Genomic DNA, 10,759 nt, shown 5'->3' with positions numbered 1-10,759 from the left:
CGGTGCCCACTGTGTGCCCCAGGAACTACGCCAAGCCCAATTCACCCCTGACCCCGGGCGGCAAACCTGCCCTCCAGGTCAAGCCGCCTCGAACCTAGCTCCACCCTCAGCGGCATGCCCAGGCGCCGCTCCGCGCCCGCCCCGCCCCCGGCAGCACACCCGAGCTCGGCTCCGCCAGCCCCGCCCGGGCCCACGCACCAGGCTGCAGAGCGGTCGCGGACTTCGCCTCCTCGGCGGATCCATCCCAGCGCCACCCCCGCCGCTTCCGCCCGCCGGGAAGAGACCGCCGCATGGGGCGGAAGTGACGGCGCCAACGGCGCCCGTGTTCTGCTCCCGGCGGGCAGCGCGGCTACCCGGCGCTGGCGGCTGGAGTCGAGGGGCTGCCGTTCCCGTAGCAACGCCGGCGCCGCTGTCACCGCCGCCCATGGCAGAGCCGTTACGGCGCCTGGCGGAGGGCGCCCGCCGCCGCCGCCGCCGCCGGCCGCCCGAGGAGGAGCGGCGGGAGACTGGCGGCTCTGGACGCTGCTGGACGCGCCACAGGCTGAAGGAGGCCGCGGCCTCAGCCCGCACGGGAAGCGAGAGCTCGGCAGCGGTGAGTGTGGGCTCTGGGGCCGAGGGTGGGGCCAGGCTTCTCTCATGGATGACGGCGGGTGCCTGGCCGGTGTCCCGAGCCGAGACGGGGCGGGGGGGCGCCTGTCAGGGGGCGGTGTCGAGCCAAGTGGGACGTGAACCCCTGCCCCGCCCCCCGGTTGTTAGTGACGCGCCGAGGCTGCGATTCTGACGTGCACCGCTGAAGTGCGCGTCCCCTCGGCGGCGGCACTGCACTTGGGCGTCGGGGCGCGCGTGTGAGTCGGTAGTCTGCAGAGTTCTCGTCTTGCCCGGGCACCAGGCATCGCGACTGGCTCTTTGGCTTGCTGCAAAAGGTGGCTTGGAAGGTTTGAAGCAGTACGGTAGCCTAAGGTGAATGCTGATACCTAAAATAACTTGAAAATAGATAGATTTATCACAAACCACGGTTAGATACAAAGGCAGCATGTGGCTGAGGACAGGTGTAGGCATGACACCTAGCTATTTCTGCTTCAGTCATAAAAATGAAGATTAATTTAGGCTGGAATGCGTCCCCGGAGGTTGTCTGGTCTAAGATGCTGTATGTGGTCTAGCATGAGTGCCCAGCAAAATACCGGCAGAGGGTGCTGAAGCAAGACAGGTCCAGCAGCACTTGGAAACTGGTAGTTTAGTTTGAGTGTGGTTACTTGTTCTGACTTTTGTTCTTAAGGGACAGAAATAACTGTTCTCATATGCGAATTCTGGTCTTTTTTGGAGTGTGTATTCAGAGGATACCACAGTAACTATAATACCGACTATGTCAAAGCCACTGTATCTACGAGCTGAGCAGATAGTCTTGCCTGTTACTTCAGTAAAGGCCAGCATGATTCATTGCTGTTTAAAACAAAGTGCCAGGTCTTACTGTGAAGAGACCAAGGAAAGTCATTAGGTTGTGCTGCCTCTTGATTCAGTGTTCTCTTGGCGTTAGTACTGGGATTTGCAATCTTAAAGGTGACTAGTACAGGTTTCTGTGTTTTGAGTTTAACATTTTTGGCTCTCCGAGATAGCAATGGTCTTTTTTCTCTCGGTTCTGCAGAACATGGCTTCAGGAGATAAGGAGTTTTCAGAAGGTGGCAACTTTTCACCAAAAGCCAGCACCAGCAAGCTGCCAACAGATGCATCTCCAGACTCTAAATGCCCCATCTGCTTGGATAGATTTGATAATGTTGCATATCTGGATCGTTGCTTGCATAGGTTCTGTTTCCGCTGTGTCCAGGAGTGGTCCAAAAACAAAGCAGAATGCCCTCTCTGCAAGCAACCTTTTTTTTCCATTTTCCATACAATTCGTGCTGAAGATGACTTTAAGGAGTACATACTCAGCCCCTCAGAGCACAGATCCTTTGCCAGCCCTGATGGCCAGAGGTTTCGCTACCGGACCACCCTGACAAGGGAACGCCGCATGGCCCGTTCCCCCTCCCGAAGGACGCTGTCCCCCCCAGATAATGGGATACTGTTTGAAGGGCTGTCGAACGAACCGGTGCGGCAGCGAGAGGGAGAGATTCAGCGGATGATCAGGAGGCTGGCCTCCAGGAGGAGGGCCAGTGCAGAGGGCAGAGCCATGCGGCAGATCCAGGAGGAGGACATGATCAACTTCCGCAGAGCGCTGTACCGGACTGGCACGCGTATCCGTAGCATTCAGGATGGTGGCCGCTATCGAGACATCTCAGCAGAGTTTTTCCGACGCAACCCTGCCTGCCTCCACCGATTGGTTCCTTGGCTAAAGCGAGAACTTACAGTCTTGTTTGGTGCCCACGGATCTTTGGTCAATATTGTACAGCACCTTATTATGAGTAACGTGACTCGGTATGACCTGGAAAGTAAGGCCTTTGCCGATGATTTAAAGCCATTTTTGCTGAATCGCACTGAGCATTTCTTACATGAGTTCATCAGTTTTGCCCGTTGTCCTTTTAACTTAGAAGCGTATGATCAACATGCCAATTATGACTGTCCTGCTCCATCATACGATGAAGGAAGCCACTCAGACTCATCAATTATTACAATATCTCCAGATGTGGCATATTCTCAAGGGCCAGATAACAGTTTGTCTATGACTGGTCTTAGTCAAGCCCCTTGGGATGATGAAACTCCAGGGCCTTCCTATTTCATTTCAGAAGAGGTTCGTACAACTGTAGCTTCTCCTCTGGAGACATCAGAAAGTTCTGATGAGGACTCTGCTGCAAACAGTCGAAGAGCCAAACTGCAAACTCAGTTACAGGCTGATGCTGACTCAAATGACAGTGAGTCTTCCTCAGACAATTGTGTTATTGTTGGCTATGTTAAGCCCTTAGCAGAAAGGACACCAGAAGTGGTTGAGCTGTCCTCTGATTCTGAGGAGTCCACCGGAGAAGAGAAAAGAGATGATACGAAGACACAGGAGCCAATCCAGTGTCGCAGCTGGAGTGATAGTGAACCAAGCAGGAGTTTATCACCGCATTCCCCCACGTATAAAGAGGATGCAGGTAGTTGTAGGAGCTGCTCATCTCTTGCAGTTCAAAAGGCAGAGACAAAAGATGATGAAAATAACAAGTGTAAGGTGAAAGACCTGTCTCCACAGGATTTGAGCTGGAGCCCCTCCCCAGGTAGTGACGCAGCATGTTCCCCTTGGACACACAGATTGTCTAGAAAGGGAAAGCCCAAGAGCCCACAATCCTGTTCACGGAACAGTCGAGACAGTCATGGCCATCGGGATAGGAGGGAGCATCGCTGCAAAAGCCAATCTAAAAGGAGACGGTCGAGAAGCAGAGATAGTAGCAAACATAGAAGCAAAAGAAGCAGCAAGAAGTCAAGGCCTCATGACACCAGAGCCTTCCTAAAAAGCCAGAGAGGCTCTCTGAGTCTTGAGAGCACTCCATCCAGAGAAGTAAGCAGATCACGATCACGTAGCAAAGGCCATTGCAAAAGGAGATCAAGAAGCAGAGACAGTGATCGCTATTACGTAAGAGACCATTATCAAAGTAGATACCAGTGGGGATATGCTTTCTGCAGTAGAAAGGTGTACAGAGAGAGCTATGAGCCCTCCAGGAGAAGGACTCACTCTGATGCTCTCTACTCAAGGCAATCTGCTAGCCCAGAATACAGGATACGATCATTTATTGAAAGGACAGATCCACATAGCCAGAGGGGACTCCACGAGAGACACTACTACTGTTATGAAAGATGCAGGTCAAGGAGTCGGTCGAGCAACAGATCAAGGACCCCTTCTGCAGGAACTGACAGAACAAAATATGAAAAGCCTGGTGGAAAAAGGAAGTACAAAACGCGACACTTAGAGAATACACTAACAGAGACCACAAGTTTAGAAAGACAAAATGATCCCAAGAAAAGTTTCTCCAAGTCCGGTGACTGCTACAGAAATGAAGATATCCTTTCAGACAATCGAGCAAGCAGCGAGATGAAGCGTAAGAAAAAGAAGAAAAGAGTGAGGAGCCCGAGTGTGGAAATAGTCTATGAAGGAAAATCCACAGATACAACAAGGCATCTGAAAAAGAAGAAGAAGAAGCATAAGAAGAAGCACCGGAAACACCATACAAGTAACTCGGCACATTCTTCTCCAGTGGTGATTACAATTGATAGTGATAGCAGCAAGGAGCCAGAAAGTATGGAATGTGACAGTAGTGTTGCCTGGACAGGCACAACTGAGGTAAATGAGAAGGAAAATGAGTCCCCATCTTTTTGTCAAACAAGGACAGAGTGTGAAGATGTTTACAGAGTTGGTGAGGAAACTGGAGAAGCAGCCAAAACCAGCATTCCAACAAGAGCAGATTCAGATGGTGACCACAAAAGTGCTGATGTCCAGCGTCAAGACACAGCAACTGATCAGAGTCCCATCACAGCCAATACCAGCAGTAGCACCCCTCACTCAGAAACTGTGACCAGCTGTGCTCAAGAAGCACCAGCAACACCTTCCAGTCCACTGCCCTCACCCACAGGTTCATTAGTAGAATGTCCAGAGAGACAACCACTGATCCTGCGACTGCCAAAAAGACTTGTCAGCAGATCCTCTTGGTTTGATTTCCCAGAAGAAAAAATGTAGCACATTTTCCAAAGAGAATTTATTAAAATTGTGAATTTACCAGTGTTTTTGCTCTTGACAATAAAACCACCCCATGTGATTTGTGTATGTTAAAGATGTCTGGAAATGTGTCAGATCTTTGAATGTGTACGGCACTGTTCAGTCAAAGCAGACAGACTATTGCTGGTACACCACTTTCTCAGAAGATTCTTAGCAAGTTGTAATTCCATAAAGCCATTCTACAGGGTTGCAGTGTGTGATATATATATCCATATATATCAAACTTCCCATATATTTCAAACTTTTGTTTAAAGCAAATGGCAGAAAGAGTGCCCAGATACAAAGCCAGAAAAATGCGTTTTATGAGGGTTGCTCTTCTTAGAGGAACAACTGCTTGGTTCATAAGCAATTCAGCAGGACTCCCAGCAACATAAAGTGAGCTCTACTGTAACATGAATACAGAAGTAAGTCATGCTTTTCCTTTTTTCGGATTGAAGGAGTGGAATGTATATTTTGCCAACAGAACATTTATCTTTAGGATTTGGATGTCTTCCCAGTATAGACTATGGGCTGTTGGTGGTGTCCTTCAGGTGGGGTCATTTGCCCAGTGTGCTTAACACCAGTGTGCACACAGGGCCAAGGTATAGTGGATTTATTACACTTCATTGCAAATATGGGCAAGCAAGGGGGGAGAAAAGGCTGAAGCAGCTGGGGTTGTTCAGCCTGGAGAAGAGGAGACTTACGGGGGACTTTATCACTCTCTACAACTACTTAAAGGGAAGTTGTAGTCAGGTTGGGGTTGGGCTCTTCTCCCAGACAACTAGTACCAACAAGAGAGCATGACATGAAGCTGCACCAGGAGAGGCTTAGGTTGGATATTAGAAAGCACTTCCTCAAGAAAGAGGTTAGGCACTGGAATGGACTGCCCAGGGAAGTGGTGGAGTCATCATCGCAGGAGAGCTTTAAGAAAAGATTGGATGTGCCACTTGGTGGCATGCTTTAGCTGATGTCATGGTGTTGGGTTATGGGCTGGAATTGATGATCTCAGAGGTCTTTTCTGGCCCCAATGATTCTGTGATTCTGAGCACCAGAGCACAGCAATCTGTCGTCATTTATACATCTTGGATCAGTAAATCCTTCCCATTTAATATATATTAATATTATTTTATTGGTCAGTCCATTCCTTGCTTCAGTTCAAGGATATGGTGTTCAAAGAAATTGGGACACGTGCTCTAGCACAGAAGTCTTTGAGAAGGTGGCTATCTTAAGTGAGGAGGTGTTGCTGAGATGTTCATCACATTATAATGAGCATAATTTGCACAGAGTTCATCTGTAGTTAATGTATAACCACTTTGTAAGATTTATATGGCAGGTTTAGCGAGATGGATAGACCTCTTTTGAGGCTTTTTATATCTCCTGGTTCTCTAGACTTGTGGTCTTCCTGCAGTCACTCATCCACTGTTCTACAAGATCTGTGGCCTTTCAGCTATCATTTATTCATTGCTACCCTCAATACTGGTGCTGATAGGAGTACTCCAGGATGGAAGGGGCCTTTGCAGGTCATCCAGTCCCAGCCATATGCACAAAGCTGGATGGTCTCCTGTGCTGCTACTTCTAATGGTTGGGAGACTTTTTTTCCCCCCACATCTCCTCTTTGTCTTTCCTTTGTGCAGTCTGTGTCTTCTACCTGATGTTCTGTAGCTGTGCAGGTCTTGAGGAGCTCTACCTTCTGTATGCATTACCACTACATACTTGAAGACATCTGTCTTGTCTGTAGCCTTGACAATAGAGCAGCTCCTCCTGACATCCTTGCTTTAGACAATAGTAACCCAACTTAGCTCACCCTAGATGTCCTGCATGTATTTGCAGCACACAAGGCTCGGACAGGGTCTTGTTTTTCAGGTTTGTTCCTCCTCTGTATGCACAGCTTTGGGGGCTGAACCAGGAAGTTGCCTTCTGTCTCTCCTGTGTTACTACCTCCATGAGTTGTAGGTGTGACCTTGGCTAGTTGCCTACCAGCTACCCATCAGATGGTCTGTCACCCTCCTCTAGGTGATGTGGGAGAAAGTAAGATGGGAAAGCTTGTGGATTGAGATGAGGAGAGGGTGATCACAGTTACTGTCATGGGCCAAATATACTGAGAGGAAGTTAATTTATTGCCGATTAAAAATGGATAACGAGAAACAAAGACAAAAGTAAATCCACCTTCCCATCCATCCCTTCTTAGGCTCAACATTGTGCCTTCACTGATTGTTCTAACGCCTCCTCCTCAAAAAGGGCAAGGGGATGAGGAAGGGGGTTATGGTCATGCCATAATGCTCTTGTCTCTGTTCCTCCTTCCTTCTTGCACAGTTCCTCTGCTCTAACATGGGTCTTTTCTACAGAGTGCAATCCTTCCAACAGTAAACTGCACCACTGTGGGTCCCACCCTGGGTCACAGGTCCTGCCAGAAAACTTGTAATCTTGGCAGAAAAAAATAGCATATCATCCCTCAGGTGTGTCAAGCACATCACTCAGCTTGGCGTGATCTGCAAACATGTTGAGGGTGCACATAATCCCCCTATATCATTGATGAAGACATCAAACATACTGGTTCCTGTCCCCTGAGGGACATCATCTGGACATCTTGCCATTGACAGCATGTCTGTGACTGACAAGGGGCATGGCCTGTTTTGTCTCAAAACCCTCAAGATGTAACTGTGGTTACCATCTCGGCATTACGAAGATTCACACAGAATCATAGAATGGTTTTGGTTGGAAGGGACCTCCAAAGGTCATCTAGTCCAACCTTGCAGCGAGCAAGGACATCCTCCACTAAATCAGGTTGCTCAGGGCCTTGTGGAGTATCACCTTGAATATCTCAACTACTTCCCTAAGCAACCTGTTCCAGTGTTCCATCAACCTCATGGTAAAGAACTTGTTCCTAACATCCAATCTAAATCTTCTCTAATTTCAAACCATTGTCCCTCATCCTGTCACTACAGGCCTTTGAAAACAGTCCCTTTGCAGCATTCATGTAGGCCCCTGTCAGGTGATGAAAGGCTGCTGTAAGATGTCCCTGGAGCCTTTTCTTCAGGCTGAATGACCTCAGCTCCTTGCCCACTGAGTGGGGACACCACTATCCTCGGGATGTGACCATCCAGCTAATTCATTACTCTCCAAACCATTCACCCATCATGCCCATACCTCTCCCATTTAGCGAGAAGGATATTATAGAGGACCGTGTTGAAGGTGTTGGAGAAGTCCGGAGAAATGGCATCTGCTGCCCCTCCCTTGGCCACTAATGGTATTCATCTGCCACTGCCTCCCCCCCAACTATTTCTTTTGTAAAGTGTCCTGAAAGGAAACCATTGTTCCTAAGACTGCCAAAGAGACTTGTCAACAGGTCCTCTTGCTGTCATGTCTCAAAATAAAATATGTAGCACACTTTGCATGCAATACTTCTTAAAAGGGTGAATTTCTCTGAACAATGTTTTTCCCCTGAGAACAAAACCTCCTGAAGTGATTTGTGTGTGCTAAAGACGCCTGTAAATGTGTCAGACCTTTGACCGTGTACAGCAGTGTTCAGTCAAAGCTGAGAGACTATCACTAGTACATCACTTCCTCAGAAGTTTCTCAGAGGACTGTTAGCAAGTTGTAATTCCATAAAGCCACCCTGCAGCCCTGTAGTATGTGACATACATCCACAGAGTATTTTAACCTTTTGTTTAAAACAAACAGCAAAAATGGAGCCCAACCCAAAAGCCAGAAAGTGTTTTTTTTTATGAGGGTTGTTCTCCTCAGACAGAGGAGCAATTGCCCTGTCTGTAAGAAACTCAGCAGGACTCGCAGCAACGCAAAGTGAGCTCTGCCGTAACCTGAATACAGCAATCAGATGTTTGTTTGTTTGTTTGTTTTCCCTTCTTCTGACTCTAAACGTGAACACTGTTTGGCAACAGAACATTTCTCTTTTGGCTTGGGGTGTCTCATGAAAGCCATGTTCTGCTGTTGTTCTAGGTCCAAAGACTGAATGGAAAAGGCAGTGCTGGGAACCCAACAGACTCCTCTAAAGCAGATGTTGGACGGTTTGGACATGACTCCACCAGTGCTTTACAGAGCGTCTGCAGATAGTGAGATGAGATTTCATGCTTGGTGCTGCTGAATGCTGTCTGTGCTACCATCTTGTGGTGGCTGCCGATTTTCCACAGCAAAAGCATGGCTGTGTTTGCTCCTGGCAGAGATGGTGAGAAAGCTGCAGGGACGGCTGTGATTTTGGAGGCTGGCACTTTAACTTCTGTCTTGCCGTACTGAACACTATTAATTCGGGCTGTTGTGCGAAACTTCTGGCACTTTTCTGCTGGTTTGTGTGCCGGTGTCCAGGATTTGGCAGAGGTGGGTGGCAGGGATGCCATGTGTGAGAACAGGACACACGGATGGTTCCTACCCGTTCCACAAACAGTGAACTGCAGGATACAGCTGAGCCCATTAGCCGCCGTTGTGTCACTTTTAGGAAGATACATCTCAGGAACAGCAAAACATCACGCAGCAGTGTGAGAGATGACTCTGTGAACAGCAGTCCCAGACACCTCTGGAAGTCACTGTGGAACACTGCCCTGTTCGAGGGCTCCTCTGAGTGCACACATGCAGAGCATGCAAGCTCCAGTAAATGTGGACGTCGATGGGGAGTGCTGCATTTGCACAGTGGTTTGCCTGGTGGGAGTGCTGCAGGGCCATACAGTTGCTGTGCTGTGGCTGTGGGCACCACTGAACACACCCAGACCGTTTCTCCATCTTCTCCAATAGCCTCCTTCAGATACCCTGTGCAAACTTGAGTTGTGCTGGTTGTCTGTGGAGAGCAGAGCTGAAGGGAGTTCATGGAGTGGGGGCAGCATCCCTGTGTGGAGCCAAGGGAGACAGGCAGATGGGCAAAATATTCACTTAAGCATGGCTGTCCCACAGGGCTGCTTCTGCTGCCATGTCTCAGCCTTCAAGGAGACCCTTTGGCAGGCCCTTTCCTCCTCCCTCTCACTGCTTTCTGGGATTTTCTTTGCTTTCCTGTTGCCAGCACCAAGAAAACTCAGGCACTTGAACTCTCTTGGTAGGACACAGCATCAGGTGCTGAGGAGGCTGCAGAGCTGCTGTGATCCAACCAACACCACACATGAGCAACAGCTGGCAGGGCAATTTGAAGCAGCAGAAGGCAGTCAGTGCACCCTCAGCCTGGGCCAGATCAAGAAGGTAGTCTATGTAAGTAGTCTAGGTAAGTCCATACCTTCTGCTTTTTGCTGCATTTGGTGGTGGGTCTTAGCCAAGTGAGTGCGCCAACCTGGCTTTGCCCTCTGCCTCTCCTGGGGCCCACCATAATTGTTGTTTCCTCTGAGTGTCTGGATCCTCCCACTCAAATGCAAAAATATTCCTGCTTTCTTTGTCCAATGGACAAGCCCAAAATGCATCCTTCAGGTCTATCACACTATACCAGGTATATTTTGGGGATATGATGACTCAAGAGAGTGTAGGGATTTGACGCCACCGAGAGCCGGGTGACTGCTCTCTGCTTTACAGCACCTAAGTCTTGTGCCAGTCTGTAGGTGCCATCCCCTTTCCTTACCGTGAATATGGGGCTATTAGGTACTGGCATGCAAGGTTCTAGGGTCTCTTCCTTGACTCATTTCTCTGTTATGGGCTTTAGCCCCCTCCTCCCTTCAGATGAGATGGGATACTGCTTTACCCTTATCGGGCGGTCTGGATCTGTGATCCTTATTTTAGTTGGTTCTATGATATGTAGTTTTCCAAAATTACCATCTGTGGCCCACACCCCTGGGTTTATTCATTTCTCATCTTCAGTTGTTAACTTCACTACTTTCACTACCATTTCGTTTTCTGTGGGAACCACTCCAATTTGCAGCTGGACCTGGAGATCTCTGCTTAATAAGTTCCATCCTGCCTCAGGTACAAAGAGCAGATCTTGCACAACAGTCGCCTCCCCAGTCCTGATCCTTACCTTTTTAGTAACTGGTACTTCAAAGTCTTTCCCTGCTAGCCCTGACTACCCTTACAGTCTCCTTTCCTTCTTCACACCCCTGTGGTATCTGTGTAGTGCTTGATCTTTCTGCTCCAGTATCTACTAAAAGCTCATGTTCCTCCTCATGGAGTCCAATTTTT

At 48.8% G+C, this 10,759-nt stretch overlaps 1 protein-coding gene across 2 annotated transcripts; it reads left to right on the top strand.

Annotated features, from left to right (window-relative positions):
• Positions 1–291: 291 nt before the first annotated feature.
• Positions 292–4,733, top strand: TOPORS (TOP1 binding arginine/serine rich protein, E3 ubiquitin ligase). 2 transcript variants are annotated; one of them, XM_064140191.1, is made up of 2 exons: positions 292–592; positions 1,643–4,733. In XM_064140191.1, exons 1-2 carry the CDS (start codon positions 425–427, stop codon positions 4,637–4,639), a joined length of 3,165 nt encoding a protein of 1,054 aa, XP_063996261.1. In that variant the 5' UTR covers positions 292–424; the 3' UTR covers positions 4,640–4,733. The 2 variants fall into 2 exon arrangements, with proteins under 2 accessions (XP_063996261.1, XP_063996262.1); XM_064140192.1 differs by lacking the exon at positions 292–592 and adding an exon at positions 765–960.
• Positions 4,734–10,759: the final 6,026 nt, after the last annotated feature.

Source organism: Pogoniulus pusillus, chromosome Z (assembly GCF_015220805.1).
Source record: "Pogoniulus pusillus isolate bPogPus1 chromosome Z, bPogPus1.pri, whole genome shotgun sequence".
NCBI lineage: Eukaryota > Metazoa > Chordata > Aves > Piciformes > Lybiidae > Pogoniulus > Pogoniulus pusillus.
Note: the sequence above shows the minus strand (reverse complement) of the source record. Positions and strands in the feature narration are given on the sequence as shown.